General features: G+C 37.6%; 1 protein-coding gene across 4 annotated transcripts in view; it reads right to left on the bottom strand.

Annotated features, from left to right (window-relative positions):
• Positions 1-20,564, bottom strand: part of LOC118847715 (ATP-binding cassette sub-family A member 9-like) — a 122,642-nt gene that overhangs the window by 60,594 nt on the left and 41,484 nt on the right. For all 4 annotated transcript variants that reach the window (XM_036756316.1, XM_036756314.1, XM_036756315.1 and 1 more), the window contains 6 exons: positions 18,511-18,650; positions 15,870-15,989; positions 13,745-13,946; positions 7,746-7,912; positions 6,740-6,873; positions 5,313-5,450 (listed from right to left, as the gene is read on the bottom strand). In XM_036756316.1, the coding sequence (XP_036612211.1) occupies positions 5,313-5,450; positions 6,740-6,873; positions 7,746-7,912; positions 13,745-13,946; positions 15,870-15,989; positions 18,511-18,650 (901 nt within the window). The remainder of the gene's footprint in view (positions 1-5,312; positions 5,451-6,739; positions 6,874-7,745; positions 7,913-13,744; positions 13,947-15,869; positions 15,990-18,510; positions 18,651-20,564) is intronic.

Genomic DNA, 20,564 nt, shown 5'->3' with positions numbered 1-20,564 from the left:
CTTCTCCACATACATAACCTACATTTCTTCAAACACAGCATACCCCAGAGAGAACACATAATTTTCTTCATCTGGCCCCTTCCCAGCAAAAGTCTAGAAGTCATCTGAGACTCTTTATTCTCCTTATCCTCTATCCCACACACACACACACACACACACACATACACCCCACATACCCATATCCATTATATCAGGGCTGTCCAAAACACAGACCGTGTGCACCCATGCAGCCTGCCTGTGTCCACTACAAGCACAGAAATTGACACAAATGATTTAGTTAAAGCATTTATGTCAATTTCCATGCCTGTAGTAAACACAGGTGGGCTGCATAAAATTGCACTGCGGGCCGCATTTTGGACAACCCTGCATTACATCATCAAATTCTAACATTTCCTCCTGTAGAATATCTCTGAATTTCATTTATTCCCATTTGTCACCATTATAGTCCGGAATTTCATTGTTATTATACTGGTTCTACAAATGGTACGAGAGCAGAGGAAAGAGGCAGAAAGTTAAACTTGGAAAAGCCTCAGGGCATATGTGAGGTCTAGAAACACTAGGCCGGACATCAGTTCCTCTGGGAATACTGAGGACTCAGCTGTGAGGCTGAGTTTAGAAAGATTCTTCCAGCTTGGCTAGGGGCAGAGCCAAAATGGCGGCTGAAAAGCAGGGAATAGAGTGAGCTCCCTGCCGAGTGCCTCCAAAAACCTATAAAAAATGGCTCTGAACCAATTCTAGAACTGCAGAACCCACAAAACAACAGAGGGAAGCAAGGCTCCAGCCCAGGACAGCCTGGATGGTCTCTGGGTGAGGTCTATCCTTCATGGAGCTGGGAGCAGAGGGGAGCGGAGCAGAGCAGAGCCCAGCGTGAGTGGTGTGGACCAACCAGACCAGGAGCTGGGCGGAGCACGCCCTAGGACCCAGAATCAGTGAGCTGCAGCAGTTACCAGACTTCTCAACCCACAAACACCAAAGACAACAGAGAAGGTTAGTGGGAAAAGCTGCAGGAGTGGAAGGAGTTTGTGGTTTGGATACTGCCCCTGGGGCAGCAGAGGTGGGGCAGCTACAGAACTACAGCTGCAGTTGCTTTCTGCCCCAGGACCACCTGGTGGGAGGAATTAAGTGGCAGATCAGAGCAGGAATGCAGAGCCTGCTGAAGATCTAAGTCCAGTCCGGGTTGGGGGCTCTTGGGGAAGGAGGAGTGCTGGTGTGGCAGAGATGGCACATCCCCCCAAACTTGCAACATAGAACTCTTTAGTCTACAAGCAGTCATACCCCACTGAAAAACTCAAGGGTCAAGTTAGTTGACTGGGAATACGGTCAGGCAGCGAAAACACACCCAGATTCAGTCTCAGACTTTGGAATCTTACTTTGTTGACACAGAAGACCAAAACATACAGCCAGAGGAAGTCAACAAAGTCAAAGAGCCTACAACAAAAGCCTCCAAGAAAAACATGAACTGGTCTCAGGCCATGGAAGAGCTCAAAAAGGATTTGGAAAAGCAAGTTAGAGAAGTAGAGGAAAAATTGGGAAGAGAAATGAGAAGGATGTGAGAAAACCATGAAAAACAAGTCAATGACTTGCTAAAGGAAAACCAAAAAAATGCTGAAAAAAATACTGAAGAAAACAACACCTTAAAAAAAAGACTAACTCAAACGGCAAAAGAGCTCCAAAAAGCCAATGAGGAGAAGAATGCCTTGAAAGGCAGAATTAGCTAAATGGAAAAGGAAGTCCAAAAGACCACTGAAGAAAATACTACCTTAAAAATGAGATTGGAGCAAGTGGAAGCTAGTGACTTTATGAGAAATCAAGATATTATAAAACAGAACCAAAGGAATGAGAAAATGGAAGACAATGTAAAATATCTCTTTGGAAAAACCACTGACCTAGAAAATAGATCCAGGAGAGATAATTTAAAAATTATTGGACTACCTGAAAGCCATGATCAAAAAAAGAGCCTAGATATCATCTTTCAAGAAATTATCAAGGAGAACTGCCCTGATATTCTAGAGCCCCAGGGCAAAATAGAAATTGAAAGAATCTACCGATCGCCTCCTCAAATAGATCCCAAAAAGAAATCTCCTAGGAATATTGTCGCCAAATTCCAGAGCTTCCAGATCAAGGAGAAAATACTGCAAGCAGCCAGAAAGAAACAATTTAAGTATTGTGGAAACACAATCAGAATAATCTGAGATCTAGCAGCTTCTACGTTAAGGGATCAAAGGGCTTGGAATATGATATTCCGGATGTCAATGGAGCTAGGATTAAAACCTAGAATCACCTACCCAGCAAAACTGAGTATCATGCTCCAAGGCAAAATATGGATTTTCAATAAAATAGAGGACTTTCCAGCTTTCTCAGTGAAAAGAACAGAGCTGAATAGAAAATTTGACTTTCAAACACAAGAATCAAGAGAAGCATGAAAAGGTAGTCAAGAAAAGGAAATTTCAAGGGACTTGCTAAAGTTGAACTGTTTTGTTTACATTCCTACATGGAAAGATGATGTGTATGATTCATGAGACCTCAGTATTAGGGTAGCTGAAGGGAATATTCATATATATATATATATATATATACATACATATATATATGTTTATGTATATATATGTATATGCGAGTGTGTATGTATGTATATATGTGTATATATGTATATATATATATATATATATATGTGGAGAGAGAGAGAGCGGGCACAGGGTGAGTTGAAGATGAAGGGAAGATATCTAAAAGAAATAAAATCAAATTAAGGGATGAGAGAGGAATATATTGAGAGAGGGAGATAGGGAGAGATAGAATGGGGCAAATTATCTCACATAAAAGTGGCAAGAAAAAGCAGTTCCGTAGGAAGGGAAGAGAAGTCAGGTGAGAGAGAATGAGTGAATCTTGCTCTCATCGGATTTGACCTGAGGAGGGAATACCATACACACTCAATTGGGTAACTTACCCCACAGGAAAAAAGGAGGAAGAAGAAGATAAAAAGGGGGGATGATAGAATGGAGGGCAGATGGGGGTGGAGGTAATCAAAAACAAACACTTTTGAAAGGGGACAGGGTCAAGGGAGAAAATTCAATAAAGGGGGATAGGTTAGGAAGGAGCAAAATATAGTGAGTCTTTCACAACGAGAGTATTGTGGAAGGGTTATACATAATGATACGTATGTGGCCTATGTTGAATTGCTTGACTTCTTAGGGAGGGTGGGTGGGAAGGGAAGAGGGGAGAGAATTTGGAACTCAAAGTTTTAAAAACAGATATTCAAAAACAAAAAAAAAGTTTTTGCATGCAACTAGAAAATAAGATACACAGGCAGTGGGGCATAGAAATTTATCTTGCCCTACAAGAAAGAAAGGGAAAAGGGGATGAGAGGGGAGTGGGGTGACAGAAGGGAGGGCTGAATGGGGAACAGGGCAACCAGAATATACGCCATCTTGGAGTGGGGGGGAGGGTAGAAATGGGGAGAAAATTTGTAATTCAAACTCTTGTGAAAATCAATGCTGAAAACTAAATATATTAAATAAAAAAAATTTCTTAAAAAAAAAAGAATGGTTCTTCCATTTGGCCCTGAACAACTGCATTCAGAGTACAGAAGGAGCAGGATAAAGAAGGGCCTGTCCTCTGGACAAAAAAAAAAAAAATATGTGAGAGGGGATGGAAAACTGCTGCTAACATAAAGCCTAAAGCCAGTGGTTAAAGAGATTACTAAGATAAGAAGACAATGAACACAGTGAAGAAGTATTTGGGGTTAAAAGAAGCCCAAGAGATTAAGCCAGAAGAAAAGAATAATTCACATCCAGAGTAGGCTTGGCTACAAGAATAGCTAGAAGGGGAAAGGGAATGGAATAGCATTTATTAAGTGCTTACTATCTGTCGGGCACTGTGTGAAATACTTTATACATATACCATTTGATCTTAACAACAACCCTAGGAGGTAGGTGCTATTATTATCAACATCTTACAGCTGAGGAAACTGAGGCAAACAATAGTTTGGTGATTTGACTTGGGTCTTATAGCAAATAAGTGTCTGAGGCTCAGATCTCCCTAATTCCAGGCCCAGCACTCTATCCACTACACCTTAAGGCTAAAATTGATATGTGAAAGGTAGTAGAGGGGCTTGTCTGGAAAAATAGAAACCACAATTATTTTGCAATATCTTACAGCAGAAGACTCGCAAGGGGAAGAACAAAAAAGCTACAACACAACAATCATCACAACTATTTGTGTTGGTTAAACAAATAGAAAAGTTGATCAGTGGAACATATTAGATATATAAGACTCAGAAGCAATTAATTACAGGAGCATAGTGTTTGATAAACCCAAAGACACCAACTACAAGCATAGAGATTCTCTATTTTAACAGAAACCACTGGGTAAACTGGAAAATAGATTGTCAGAAATTAGAGTTAGACTAAAATCATATCATATTCCACAATAAACTTCAAACTGATATATGACCAGATATTTAAGACTATATCATAAATTTAAAAAGAGAAAGACATAACTTTCATGGTTATGAATAGGGAAAAAATTCTTGACCAAAAGATTGAGATGATCACACAAGATAAAATGGATAATTTTGATTACATAAAATTAAAATCTTTGCTCAAATAAGATCACAGCAGTTATAAATAAAAGGAAGAAAATAGTAAACTAGTAAAAATAAATAAATATTTTCATTAAATTCTCTGATAAAGGCCTAATATCAAAGATATAACATATTTTTATACACCTTTGTATGTAGGTATAACATTGATTCAACTACATAAGAACAAGAGTGATCCCCAGTAGATAAGAAACCTACTGATAATCACCTCCCCTCTCTCCCCCAAAAAAGCACTCTACTCACTGAAAATAAGAGAAATGCTGATTAAGCAACTACTAATTTCCACCGCATGCCCAACAGATTAGCAAAGATGACTAAAAAAGGTAAATAACAATTGTTGGAGGGATAACAACACTGACTCACTGTCATGAGAGCTATGCAATGGTTCAACCACTGTGGAAAGAAATTTGGAACGAGGCTCCAAAACTCACTTAACTTTTTGGTAATCTTGTTTCTCTGGACAATCCTCATTTCTGAGTTGGTAGGATATGAGATTGGAAATGAAGTCATCATTAAGAGGTTAAATGGTGTTCAAACATCATCCATTTTTAATAATAAAGAAGAAAAGCCACTAGGAAGAGTTCTTTAAAAAAAAAAGTTGGTGTAAAAATATTTTGGTTCTTAAAGGGTTAAGTTTCTATTAGCTGGAAAATTCTCTTCTGCAGTTTCATTTCTTAGCAATGATGACTAAACAAGTTCTTACTGTTATACTTACATAAGAAAATATGCTTCTTTCAGTTTGAATCTGCTTTGAGGAATTAAACATTTTAAGTAGTCCATTACTTATGATGTCCACAAGCACAGGAAAGCAATTCAATCTCTTGGTGTTACATACAACTGAAAACTCATAATCCTTAGGGAAAATAAATGAAAGGTCAATATCATTGGAAAGAAAATGCAATCAGTCAGTGGCTGATGAGTAAAAATAATGCTGCTTTTTTATCATTCTTCACTTGAGTGAAAAATCAAGTTCAGATCAAGTCTGGAATGTTAAGTAAATTTATAATTAATGTCTGGGATAGGTTTAATAAATTAGCAGTTTGCAACAATATATTTAACTAATGCTGATTACTGCCATGTGGATAATTTATGCCTATGGTTACAGCCATAAAGTACATCATAAAAGTCAAAAGGCTGGAGAATGCCTATTGTCAAAAGTATGCCATGCATCGGGATGACTACTTGTCAGGTATATTAAAGTCAGTTTCATTTGTCATTTCCTTCTCTAGATCATTTTTCAGATGAAGAAACTGAGGCAAAGAGGATTAAGTGAATTACCCAAGGTCACACAGCTAGCAAGTGTCTGAGGCCACATTTAAACTCAGGAAGAGTTTCCCTGACTTTAAGCCCAGCACTTTATCCACTGTGCCACCTAGCTGCCCGGTTTATGAAGGTCAGCTTATGAAGGGCTTTAAATGCCAAGAAGAAATTTTATTGATCTTTGAGATAATAAGACATTGGAGTTTTGTCTTTTTTTTTAATTTGGCAGTGGTGGGAGAGTGAGGTGATATGGGCAGCCTTGTGCTTTAGAAAATCACTTTGGGGGCAGCTAGATGGCACAGTGAGTAGAGCACTGGTTCTAGAGTCAGGAGGATCTGAGTTCAAATCCAGCCTCAGACACTTGACACACTTACTAGTTTTGCAACCTTGGGCAAGTCACTTAATCCCAATTGCCTTGCCTTCCCCTCTCCAAAAAAAAAATCACTTTGGCAATAGTGTGGAAGAGGGGCTGAAATGGACACAGGCTTGAGGCAGAGAGATTAGGAAAGGAATGAAATAGTTCAAGTGAGATGTGATAAGGGCACTTACTAGAGTGGGAGAAGAGGATATATGTGAAAAAATGTTGTGGAGGTAGAAACAACATTTAACAGATTTGTGGGGCTAGTGCAACTGAGGCATTGAGAATGATATCAAACTGGGCAGAGGATTAAAAAAATCTGATCTTGTGCCCTTGAAGCTTTCTCTTTAGTAGCAAACTAGTATCCTGAGATCTCTGTCTCCCCTTCCCCACCTCCCAACTGTGGGTTCTGTTTGTCCCAAGAGCAATCAATCAATGGTGCCTCCCCTATTTTTAAAAAATTCTGTTTCCCTCTTTGGATAACACTAACTCATTGACAACTAGTAAACTGGAGACTGACATACCTTTTTTGTACCTGATACAATGATGGCTCCATTGTATGATGGATCATCTGTGTCATTTTTATTTTCAAAATCCCTTACTTCCAGAAGCAGATTGTGGTACTTCAAAGAATCTATAAAATCTTCAATGTTTGACCCTAATAAATTATAAATAAAAGGAAATCAACATGAAAATGTCAAAATAAGAATTTGAAAATTTTATCTTTATACCCACCTCATGCTCTATTTTGCTTTATCAGATGTTTTATACTTATGTCAACGAGAATGACATTAAAGAATGCAAGAGGCTCTTTACAATTGTGAAAACCAAGCTAGTTTATTTAAAATATTTGTGCCCCTTAAACTTTACTTGTGCAAATAACTCAGTGCATATTAGTACGACAAACATTGTAGAAGTGAAACATGATTTTTCCCTACATAAGTGTATCCAGAACCCTCTGATTTAGGACATTTGGATACTGAGTGTGAAAACCCTCTCATGATCTAGTTTTTGAGTGATGAAGCTCAATTTTAGATGATTCTTTAGCAAGGAATTTTTCTTTTTACTTTTAAATCATCTCTACCTTGTGCTTACAATTAGTTGCAAGGATTAAGTGATTTGTCAAAATGTCTTTCCTAAACAAATCGCTCTTGCAATTATAATTTCACATAATTTATCTTCTTGTGTTTCATAGCCTTCCTTCTTCCATGGGCTCATTTGCTCAGGGAAAAAAATAATACAGAGTGTTTGTGTGTGCATATGTGTGTGTATATGGTTTTAGGATAGTATATATATACGTATACAGACATAAGTCTATACTATATAGAAAGTATCTTTGTGTATATGTGTGTATAGGCCTTTTCTAAGTTTCTGGGCATACTTAGAACATGCTTAGTTCACGCTCTTAACAATAATAAATAAATAATGAAATAAGTAAATGAACAAATAGATAGATGAATAAATAGATAGATAGATAAATAGATGAATAACTTTAAAAATTAACACTAAATTTTAGCCCAATTTCTTTACCTGTGTTGTTGATGATCAATAGGCTGGTGAGTGGACTTTGTGGATTTTGTCCAGGAGAGAGGAAATATGCTTTAGGTGAAAGTCCCCAAGCAGTCTCCTGATGAAATATTTTATTTATTATGACTTCTAAAAGGTAAGGTATCGAAGCCATTCCAAACACCAGTAATCTAAATAGGAGGAAAAGTAACAAGGGGGAACATAGGCAGTTTTTTTCTTCTTCTAGAAAAATATATGTGTACTATATCAATCCTGCTATAAATCTATATGCAGGCACAAGCACAGCATCTTCCCTACCCCCAAGTAGATTATTAGATATGTGACAAATTGATTTACCAATTTTCCTATGATATGGGGAGGGAGAGAAGTATAGCTTCCTTGGCTTACTCATTCACAATATAAGGCTAAATTAAAATTTGAATATGTACTCAGAGAAAAGAAGAAGGCACCATTGAATGGTGCAAAGCAACCTAGATGTGCAGGCAGACACCAAAGGTTTACATCTTGGCTCCACTATTTGTTGACTCTATGGTCATAAGCAAATCATTTAACTTCCCCATAACTGTGTTTACTTAAGTCAAAGATAAGAGTTGGACTAGATGGTCTCTAAGGTCCCTTCCAGCTCTAAGAGTATATTCCTTTCAAATCCTCATATTCCAAATATACAAATGTAAGAAAAGGACCAGTTCACACTTATAAGCTCAATGGGCAAGAGAAGTTTACAAAGCTGTCAGTTTCCAGGAGTCCTGCAGCAAGAATGACTTTTCACTGCTTCTCATACTCTCCAGAGAATCTGATAAGCTCCTGGTGAACTTTCGTTTTTTCTGGATTGTCATACAACTAATTGACTAAGCAAGGAGAAGTGTCTTGTCATAGTGAACAGAGCTTTGGAATTGGAGTCAGAAAGTCCTGAATGTTGAATTCTGATACTTACTGTGCAACCCTAAGCAAGTCACTTGTTACTGTATAATGCATCAAGTGCTATATAAATGTCAATTGTTATTATTATTAGCCATTAATTGGCTTATTCGTCTTGGTATTTCTCATTCATGGCCTCTTCCCATACCTTTGCAAGAGTGGACAAGCCAACAAGGGTATTTTAAGGGTAGGAGACAAGGAAATGCTCATGAACATTCCTAATAGTACCCGATCATACTTCAGAGAGTTTCTTTTCCTTCACCACAAAAGCAGGCAATTTGTTTCTTAAGTATATCACTCAGAGCTCCCTTTACACATAGTCTCCTATCCCAGGTTTGACTCATGCTGTGGGTGATTATTATACCAGACAAATAGCTCGTAAGCCCCCACTGATATCTGCCTCCGTTGTGAATCTGGCTTCCACAGGAGAAGATTGTACGGGAAGGACTGAGAGAAGGATAAGGGATTTGAGCCAGATAAAAAGGAAGAAACTGTGTGTGTGACTTCAAGAAGTTTGGAATACTGAAGAAGGCAATATATTTAATATCAGAACAAAAATTTGGGGAAGATGGAGGAAAATTTTGAAGAAAACAATCTTTATGTCCAGATAAAAGCATAGAATCTTTAAGGTTCTCTGGAAGAAGATTGAATAAAGGGAAGGATCTAGGAAAACAAAGGAAGATAGAAAATAATTAAGGAATATTAAGAAGGATCAAGGAGGACTTGAAGAGGAAAGCAAGAAGAAAAGAAATTAGCTGACGAGAGTAGACAAGGCAGAAAGAAAAGTTTAAGTTGCACAATTGGAAAGTTAAGCAAATTGTTGGAGTGAATGGGGCAAGTAGGTGGGGCAAGTGGGTAAAAAAGACAGAAAAGGGTGTTTTCAGGTTATTAAGTGGAGCTAACTGGGTATTGGCAGCTAGGTAGCACAGTGTATATGGTGCCAGGGCTGGTTAGGAAGACTCCTCTTTGTGAGTTCAAATCTGACCTCAGATACTTACTAGATGTTTGAACCTGGGCAAGTCACTTAACCTTGCCTGCCTCGGTTTCCTCATCTATAAAATGAGCTGGAGAAAGAAACAGCATCTTTGCCGAGTATCTTTGCCAAGAAAATCCCCAAATGGGGTCACAAAGAGTTGGACATAACTTAAATGATTGAATGACAAAAATTGGCTTTTAACATTTTAACTAAGTGCTTAGAGAAGTGCAAACACTCACAAGTAGTTGAAACAGATAAACAAATAAAAATGGCCTCAAAACTTAACCTTGGAGGGGCAGAGCCAAGATGGCAGATGGAAAGCAGGGACTTGCTTAAGCTCTCCCTCAGGTCCCTCCAAATACCTATTAAAAATGACTCTGAACAAATTCTAGAGCTGTAGAACCCATGAAATAGCAGAGAGAAGCAGGTCTCCAGCCCAAGAGAGCCTGGATGGTCTCTGGCAAGGATCTACGCTGGGAGCGGAGCACAGCCCAGTGTGCACCACACCAGGACCAACCAGACTGGGAGGCAAGTGGGGCAGGCCTTAGGGCCATCAATCACTGAGCTGTGGCAGTTACCAGACTTCTCAACCCACAAACACCAAAGACAACAGAGCAGATTAGTGGGAAAACTGCTAGATCAGGGAGAGAGAAGTGCATAGTTCAGCCCCAGGCCTGGGAATGGTGGAGGTGGTGAGGCGCTGGCAGTGGAAGCCATAGGAAGCTCCTGCAGCTGCTTGCAAACCTCCAGCATCAGCTGCTTCCTGAGTCCCTGGCCCACTTGGTAGGAGGAATCAAGCGGCAGATCAGAGCAGAGCTGCAGGGAGTGCTTTGCTGGTGCAGATGTGTGGTTCTCTTGCTTTATCCTGCTTGGATATGGGTCACAGTCCTGGTCAGCAATTCTTGGGGGAGGAAGAGTGCTTGCGGTGACTGGTTACTGAAGCTTGGGACAAAGTACTCTCTACTCTACAAGCAGTAATACCCTGACAAAAAGCTCAAGGGTCAAGTAGTTGGCTGGGAACATGACCAGGCAGCACAAAAGGACTCAGACTCAGACTCAGACTATAGAATCTTTTTTTGGTGACAAAGAAGATCAAAAAATACAGCCAGAAGAAGTCAATAAAGTCAAAGAGCTTATATCAAAAGCCTCCAAGAAAAATATAAATTGGTCTCAGGCCATGGAAGAGCTCAAAAAAGATTTGGAAAAGCAAGTAGGAGAAGAAGAGGAAAAATTGGGATGAGAAATGAGAGTGATTGTTTTCTTCAAAATTTTCCTCTATCTTCCCCAAAATTTTTGTTCTGAAATTAAATATCTTGCCTTCTTCAGTAGCCCAAACTCCTCTAAGTCACACACATAGTTTCTTCCTTTTTATCTGGCTCAAATCCTTTATTTGACTCATGATGCAAAATGCTATTCATAACCAGAGAAAGAAATATGGAATCTGAATGCAGATTGAAGCATACCATTTTCTCTTTTCTCTTCGTTTTTTTTTTCTTTCTCATGGGTTTTCTATTTGGTTCTAATTCTTTACAATATGACTAATGTGGAAATATGTTTAAAATGATTGCACACGTATAGACTATATTAGATTGCATGCCATCTTGGGGAGATGGAGGGGAAGGAAGGGAGAAAATTTTAAACTCAAAATCTTATAAAAGTGAATGTTGAGAACTAAAACCAACAAACATTTTAAAAAAAGAAATGAGAGCTGTGATTAAAAAAAAAAGGTGTGGAAAGAGAATTAACAGTTTGAAAAACAAAAAGTACAATACCTTATCAAAGAAATTAACTCCTTTAAAATTAGCAATGACTAAATGGAAGCCAATGACTCATGAAACATCAACAAATAATAAAAACAAAATCAAAAGACTGAAAAAAAATAAAAGAAAAGGTAAGGTATCTCATAAAAAAACTTTTAGCCACTCCTTTTTTCCCTCAGAAATACCTCATCAAAGGTGAAAAAAAGACTCCAAATGAAGAAAAAAAATTTAATAAAACAAAAAAGAAATGCTACTAAGATATTTGGTGTCAAAATACATTAAAATCAACTAGGAAATAGGTTGTTGTTGTTTGTCCTTCATTCTCGTAATTGGCCAACAATACCCAAGCACCACTTAATGGTTACTGTTTGGGCCCAGATGGCTCAAAGTCAATGTAAATAGTAAATGTTTCTCTTTTGGCCACAAACCCATAGGGCCTTTCCTTCCCAGTTTGAATTTTTTTATTAAAGGGCCAAAGGATGGCTCATATCATATCTTTAACACCTCTAATTACTGAATGGGAATTGCCTCAGTTAAAGTGAGAAATCAGAAAGACCTTAGCTTAAAAAGCCAAGGTCTTCCACTACATCCTGGGACATCTCCAGTTGTCCTCATCTAAATCATGACATCACCTCCCTAATATCTTGGTCTTCTTTGAGAAGAAAGAACAGACCACACATACAACCATGCCATGAGTTGCAAGGGAATTGGATTTAAGTGAAGGAATGCTGTGCAAAGACACCAGCCCCACTTTCTTCTCCGGAACCATCTGGGCCCAGTGGCTCAGTAAATAGCAACTGTTTCTGTTTTGGCCAGAAACCCTGAGGGTCTTCCCCTATCAGACTGATTTTTTTTGACTAGGTAAAAGAGAACATTATTTGCCTCATTTCTTACCTAGCCTTAATCACTGAATGGACATTACTTCAGTCAAACTGAGACCTGGGAAAGATCTTAACTAAAAAAAGGCCAAGATCACCCCTGCATCCAGGACCATCTCTGGTCATCCTGATCTATATCTTGCCACTGGGCCCAGATGGCTTTGGAGAATATAGGAAGAAACAGGGAAAGGGGGATCTAAGAAGAAGGTATTGTTAGTGAATGAATGATCACAAACACAAATTTCAACTTTGAAGCACTGATTTTAAAGGAGAGATTAAAAAGATTTTAGAATAAGAGATATGGATATGTGCTAGGTAAAAAAGAGGAAGGGCAAAGAAGTAGAATCTGGACAATCCAAATATTAGATTACTGATCTCCCTAGTTGCTGATCTCTCTCTTTTTCTTTATAAAGAAATTTTGTCTTTGTTTCATGATTACTATAAAATATAAGTAGATATTGCTTGGGCCAGGGAAAATTTCCAATTAAAAGAAAACTTTGCCTGTTTGAATCTTTCTCCAAGAAGAAATACATGTACATTAACAATATTATTAATTAATTGTTTCTGGCAGACATTGGCCAAAAACATGAGGTACAGAATTCACCTTCCACAATGTTACTATCTATTCATGTAATTTTCTAAATATGTTGGACATCAGATTTTTATAAGGGAGATATGATATAAAATTTTCCCCCAATCAGTAGTTTCAGTCATTATCCTAGCAGTATTGATTCTGTCTGTGCAAAAACTTTTAAAGCCAGCTTGTCATCCTGATCTATATCTTGCCACTAGACTCAGTTGGCTCCGGAGAAGAGAGTGAGTCTGGTGTCTTTGCACAGCCCTGCCTGACTTAAATCCAATTCACTTTCAAGCCAAGACATCACCTTCCTGGTGGCATTGATCCTTTTCAAAAACAAAGGACAAATAAGAACAACAAACAGCAGAAATTGACTATTTTCCTTTTTACAATCACTTCTGTTCTTGTTTGACTAGTTTTGGTTAGGAATGTTGCCTATAAATAGACAAGAAAGGAGTCTCATTCAATTTTCCTTTAATTTTGCTGTGATGAGGTGACCTAGTGTCACAGAATGGAGAACTTAGCTTAGAGATTTTTAAATATAATTTCCTCATTTTGCAGATGAAGGAACTGAGTCCCAGAACACTGAGGTAACTGGCCTAATACCACATAGGTAGCAAGAGTGCTAGATTAGGAGAGAGAAAAAAAAACTAGATTTGAGTTCTATCTTTGTTTCTTACTATGCTGGGTAGTAGAAGAGGGACTGTATGTTCTTCCTTGTGATTCACCAATTTTATACAAGGATCACAACCTCCCTTGACCGTGGCTCTTCTATTGAACCTGACTCCAAGGAATGATGGGAAATGCCAGAGCAAAAGTGTTCCCCCCTTTCCTCTATTAGAGTTCTGACAACATATTTAAAGAGAAAAAAGAGGTGGGATTTTTATACTCACAGGGTCAGAAAAGTTTTTCTATCGTGTTTTAGTTTTAAGAATCGAAGCCTTGCTATTGCCCAGACTTGTCGTCTCCACAGAGCCATGCGACTGAGTGTCACCTTCCTCCTTCCAGGTAGTGAAGAGAGAGGCTGGTCAAGTTCAACAAAGCCTTCAGAGTTTCTTGTCCCTTCTGTTTGAGCCTGTACCCAATTGCCAAAATCTATAGGCAAATTGAGAAAGAGAGAAAACAAAATAAACTAATTGCAAGATGCTTTCTAAATCTACCAGTTTTCTCTTTGATAATATTTAAAATATCATCATCTAGAATATTCATGGTCATGACATAAACCTCAGAATAAATTAATTATGCCACTAAAGCAGCTAGGTGGCACATTGGAAAGAATGGTGAACTTAGAGTCAAGAAAACCTAAGTTCGAATACTACCTCATACTTTTACTAACCATGTGACTTCGGGACAGGTCATTTAACATCCCTTAACCTTAGTATTCCTATCTATAAAATGGCCTCATAGGATTATTGTAAGGACTAAATGAGAACACAAATAAGGTATTCTACATACCTTAAGTAACTATCTAAATGCTAGCTGATTTAATGCGCAAACATTTACTACCTTAAAAAACAAATCCAAGAGAGAGTGTGAGACACAGAGGAAGCTAAAAAACATAAATGAGACAAATCCCCTGCCCTGAAGGGGCTTACTTTTTAGGAAGGAAAAATAAGATGTGCACAGACACTACAGTTTTTTGTAATTTTTTAAATTCCGTAAACTATATATGGTCCTTAAATCCAAGCACTGAGCAAAACTAAATTAGATTACTCCTATAGAATAAGGATAACTGTTTGGGAGTTTGTCTTTGAGAAATGCTTTTATACTTTCAAGTCATTTGAAAATGTATTTATCTAAAGCAAGAGTTTTTAATCTTTTTGGTTTCATTGGCTGCTTTGGCAGCGTGGTGAAGTCTACAGACCCTTTCTCAGTACATTTTTAAATTCATAAAATAAGAGCATAATATTATAAAGGAAACCAAATATATTGAAATAAAGTCAACAAAATATTAAAAACAAACAAAGAAAATTAAGTTCATAGATGCAAGTTTAAGTATCTATTACCGAAAGAGTATGTGTTTTTGGTTTGGGGTTTTTGTTTGTTTTTGTTCTTGAGTACAGATCTATAACTAGGAATGCTTTTGCTTATAGGATATCTTTCAAATGTGTATTGGAGTGGGGTGTTGCCAATTGTACAAAGGGACAGTGGAATGGATGGGAGATGGCAGTGGCAAAGAGGGTAGTTAAATAGGCAGAGAATAGTAATAATACAAATGACAATCTGAACAGGGATACAGGGAGGGAGAAGAAAGCCAGTCTCCCAGAGAATTTTGCCCACTTTTATGATTGTATGGGAAGACAGACCTGGAGAAAGGGACACAGAAGCACTGGAACACTGAAAGTGTTAGCTTGGGAGATTGGGAAAGAGATTGCCTGCATTTCAGTTGGACCAGTGAAGGACCATGAAATGAGGTAGGATGCTATGGTATGGTTGTTGTAGGAGATGAAGCAGGCACTATGTCAAAGACATTAGCTATTAATAGTTTAATCTTATTCATTTATTATTATCATTATTTATTGTTAACGTCCAGGTCCTCAAGCACAGCGCTTTGGCATATAGTAAAGGTTCAATGATTATTAGCTGATTTAATCTAAGCAAACATTAAAAAGCAGTATAGACAACTTCTTATATGGTATTATTAAAAGGACTCAAAAATTGTATCTCTCACAAAAAATATCTCTGGGCATACATTTGCTATAATTCATGAAATTACACCATTAGAAAGTTATTCCTTTGGGAAAAATCTTTACATTCTATTAAAATCAAAATACAATTGATAAAAAACTATAAATAATTTATAACCATTAATATACATATTAATATAAGAATTAGATAATGATTCTGAAAGTGTATGTAGCTATAAACATTTCACTTTTAAATAGACTAACAAAGAAAAACTAAGTTCACAGAAGGAACATAGAACCTGGGGCTGTGGGGCCATGATCATCCATGACATAATTATTGGCTTATATATTTCAATATTTCATTATTAATCTCCAGCATAAGTTTTTTTACCTGCTTCATCAGTTGCTGTTTTCCCTTCTAGTTTTAGGAATACTTCATTCAGGGTTGCCATAGAAACACCATAATGCACAATGCCTTGGCCATTATAACTATCAATATCTCTGTAAAGGTCTGAAGAACACATCATAATATTAAAATTTTAAGAATTATTACTTAGATTGATAGTAAATGTATTGCTTGAGAGACAAACAGACAGAAAGAACAATCTCAGAATTATCTTCAACTCCTCTTTCTTTCTTCCCCCACATATGCCCGATTTCACTATTTCTATCTCCACAATATCTCTCCCATCTGACCCTTCTTTTTATTCATGTAGCCATTATCTTAATTCAAACAATCCTCTCTTCTCACCAGGACTATCGCTATTATACTCTAGTGCTTTGCCTTAATTTTCTCCCCATTCCAATCTTCAACACAGGTGCCAAAATAAACCTCCAATGATTTCCTGTGGCTCGTAGGATAAATTATAAACTCCTCTGCTTGACTTTTAAAGCCCTTCACAAGCTGTCCCCAAATTATCTTTCTCTCTTCATTACACATTACTCCACTTCTTACACCTTGTGATCCAACCAGACTGGCCTTCTCTCTGTTCCTCAGACTGTATTCCTTTTTCTTATCTTGTACCTTGCACCAGCATGACTAGAACACATTTCCTCCTTACCTCATAAAATTTCTCCCTTTCTTCAAGATGCAACCCATCCATCATCTTTTACATGAAGTCTTCCCTGATCATCTCAACTGCTAGTATTCTCCCTACCTCCTATTTCAATAACTTGTATTTATTCTGTTTAGACTTACATATGCATAGACTTCCCTGAAAGCAAGGTTTGTACCCAAGGTGCAGTAAGAGACTGGGCAGACCAGTGCCAAGAAACCTCAGTTCCCTGGCCTCAGATATCACAGCATCCAAGCAGCCCATGCTCAACCCATAGCAGGAGCCACAACAAGAGAAAAGGTTGGGGTAAAAGCTAGAAAACAAAGCATATGGGTACCTTCTATCAGCACAATAAACAATATCAGAATGGGTCCCAATAGGCTTCTAAGCAAGCAATGGAACCAACTTCTGGTTCAAAACTGTTTAAGGAGAAAGCAGAGAAAGAGCCAAAACCAAAATCTCCGTTGAGCCACTTCGACATTAAGGCAAACCACGTGAATTTCTGCAGAAGATGAGGCCTAGTCTAAGCCACTCCATTCAGGACCAAGCAGACCCCGCTCACATTACCCAAGAGTATAATGGGAGTAAGTCTGATCCAAATGCAAAGCCACAATGCAGAAAGTCAGCTTAAAGATACAAGTGTAAAGAGGAGAATGGTCAAATGCTATGAAGAAATTCAAAGGAATGAGATAAACTCAAGGAGTAAACTCCATAATAGATACAAATAGAAAAGACTAACTCCACAATAAGCTCAAGGAGAGATTCAGAGAAAAGAATGTCTTGGCCACAAAAACTGTAGGAGAACTGGAATAAATTAAATATATAAAAAGAATGCTAAAGGAATTGACAGCCACAGAGGAAGATTGATACTTTAGAACAAACAGTAACAAAAAAAAGACTTACATGTGAATTGAACTCCTTGATAACTAGAATAAGCCAAACAGAAAACAATGATTCCATGAGACAAGAATTGGTAGGGGAAAAAGCCCAAATGTGGAAAAATAGAAGAAAATATAAAATATTTGCTATAAAAAACTCACCAGGAAAAGAGTCCAAAGAAATAATCTAATAATAATCAGACCATCAGAAATTAGTGTCCTTTAAAAAAAGGCCTGGATATCATATTTCAATACATCATTAGTGAAAACTGTTCAAAGCTATTAGAACCAGAGGGCAAAGTAAAACTAGAAAGAATCCAGCAGTCACCACTTGAAAGAAATATCAAAATGAAAACTCTCAGTAATGTCATAGCCAAAGCCAGAACATCCAGGCCCAACAAACAAATGCTCTAAGTTGTCAAAATGAAAAAGCTCCAGTACCAAGGAACCACAGTCTTGATTACATAAACCTCAGCAGCTATCATGATAAAGAAGAGGAGAATTTGAGACATAATATTCCAAAAAGCAAAAGGAAGACCTTATAACCAAACTATCTGGCAAAACTGGATATAAAAGTACAGAGGAAATAAAGAGATTTAATGAAAACAGTGGGCTTTTCAAACCTTCTTGATAAAAAGGCCAGAAATGAATAGAAACAGAAGTGGAACTTAAATCTCTCTGTCCATATGGAATTTACAATTCTAAATCATATAACTTTCTGACAATGTACTACAATTCAATCTCAGATATAGGAAGTTTGAAAGACAAATTAAATATCTACAGTCTTTAATTAAATGATGATATATTCCAAAAGAGTTTGGCCCTTAGAAGCTGACTCTTTAAATTGAAATTTTCCTTTCCTTATGAAGAAAAAAAAAAGCTTTTCCCTAGTCTGATGAAATAAAACTAAAAGATGGAAGAGCCCATTCTTCCTCTTAAGAGCAAGTGGTACCGCTTCAATGGAGGACTCCAGTTGAAGCCCCAACAAGAGGTGAGAGAGGGAGTCCAGACATAATACTCAGGTTCCAGATTAGTGTAGACCAAGCCAGGAAAAGCAGGAAAATTACACCACTGGAAGACATTCTACATAATAAGTTACCTGGAAATTTATCTGTCCTTTCAAAGGGCAAAGTATACACAAGCTTTTCTTCACTTTCTTCTCTTAATTTGGCATCAGGGATATGATGTTTAACAAGAGATGTTATTGTCTCTGAGTCACAGTGTTCATTCTTGTGCAAACTGATGGTTTTGTTTAAAAAAAAGAAGGCCATATGTTTATATTGTGTACTTACCATCACAACCTTGAAAAAAAATTAATGTCCATCTGTATATATCATTTTACTAGACTTTATAAAAGATACAAATAAACTGTCCTCATCACTAACTTTGAGAAATCTATACCTTATTTTTCAGATGTATTGGCATATAGTTGGGCAAAATAGCTTCTAATTATTGCTTTAATTTCCTCTTCCTTGGTGGTGAGTTTACCCTTTTCATTTTTGATACTGGTAATTTGGTTTTCTTCTTTCTTTTTTTAAATTAAAGGAACTAAAGATTTATCCATTTTTTCATAAAATCAGCTCTTAGTTTTATTTATTAGTTCAATAACTTTCTTACTTTCAATTTTATTAATCTCTCCTTTGATTTTCAGAATTTTTTAATTTGGCATTTAATTGGGGATTTTTAATTTGTTCTTTTTCTAGTTTTTTAGTTGCATGCTGTTTTAACAATCGGCTAGAAGCTTCTGTGGGGGCATAAGATGCACCCAGGAGGCTGCCGGCACGCCGGGAAAGCACAGGTTCTTTTTATCTGCTTAAACAAGGAAAGCACGGTGAAGGGGTTGACCAGCTTACTTTAATTCAGCATTCAGTTAGTTCAGGGGAGCATACAGGCAACATTCATTTAGTTTGGGGGAAAAAACCAGCACCCCGAACTTCAGAACTAAATACAAACAAATTACAAATATCAACAGACAGACCCAATACAATTCATACATATCAAAAACATCTGGGCTCAGCCTGAGAGCAAGGGCTGGCCCAGAGTCACGCTCACCACTGATCCCATGCCAACCGGAAAAGGAAAGAGGAATCTTCAAGCCGTCTTCTCCCATCTTATAGAGTTTTTGACATCATCAAGCACCGCCTGAATGACCAGGGCCGATTGGTTCTTGAGTTGGCCCCTTCCCCTAGGTTAACACCCAATAGGGCATGGCTCTGGAGTCAACACCTCCCCTCAGCCAGCCCCATGACTCATCACACAGGAAGTTCTCTGCTCCAAGGCATGGTCTGTGGGCTTCCTGCCCCGGAAGAGGTCACACAGGAAGTTCTCTGCTCACAGGCATGGGTCTCTGGGCTTCCTGCCCTGGAAGAGGAGCAGCAAGCCCGGCACCCAGCAAGGCCCAATGAGATAAACTGAGCCACCCAAAGAAAACAAAGGCCATTCTGGTCACACATGCCCAATTCATCAATCTCCTCTTTCTCTATTTTATTCATGTAAGCATTTAGAGATATAAACTTTCTCATAAGTCCTGCTTTGGCTATATCCTATAAATTTTGATATACTGTCTCATTATTGTCATTCTCTTTGATGAAATTATTGATTGTTTCAATGATTTGTTGTTTGACCTGCTCATTCTTTAGGATTAGATTATTTAGTTTCCAATTAATTTTTAATCTATTTTTCTATGGCCCTTTATTACATGTAATTTTTATTGCATCATGATCTGAAAATTTTCATGTAAGTGTCATGTGCCACTGAGAAAAAGATATATTCCTTTCTATCCTCCTTCAATTTTTTCTATTGTATCTATTTTTTCTAAAATTTTATCCATCTCCTTAGCTTCCTTCTTGTTTATTTTGTGGTTAGACTTATCTAGTTCTGAGAGGGGGCGATTGAGGTCCCCCATTAGTGTAGTTTTGCTGTCTATTCCTTCCTGCAACTTATTTAACTTCTCCTCTAAGAATTTGGCTGATATACCACTTGGTGCATCTATGTTTAGTATTAATATTACTTCATCATATCTTTTAGCAAGATGTAGTTTCCTTCCTTATCTCATTTAATTAGATTTGTTTTTGCTTTTCCTTCATCTGAGATCAGGATTGCTACAGTTGCTTTTTTACTTCAGCTGAAGCATAATATATTCTGTTCCAGCCT

The sequence above is a fragment of the Trichosurus vulpecula genome, chromosome 4 (assembly GCF_011100635.1).
Source record: "Trichosurus vulpecula isolate mTriVul1 chromosome 4, mTriVul1.pri, whole genome shotgun sequence".
Taxonomy (NCBI): domain Eukaryota; kingdom Metazoa; phylum Chordata; class Mammalia; order Diprotodontia; family Phalangeridae; genus Trichosurus; species Trichosurus vulpecula.
Note: the sequence above shows the minus strand (reverse complement) of the source record. Positions and strands in the feature narration are given on the sequence as shown.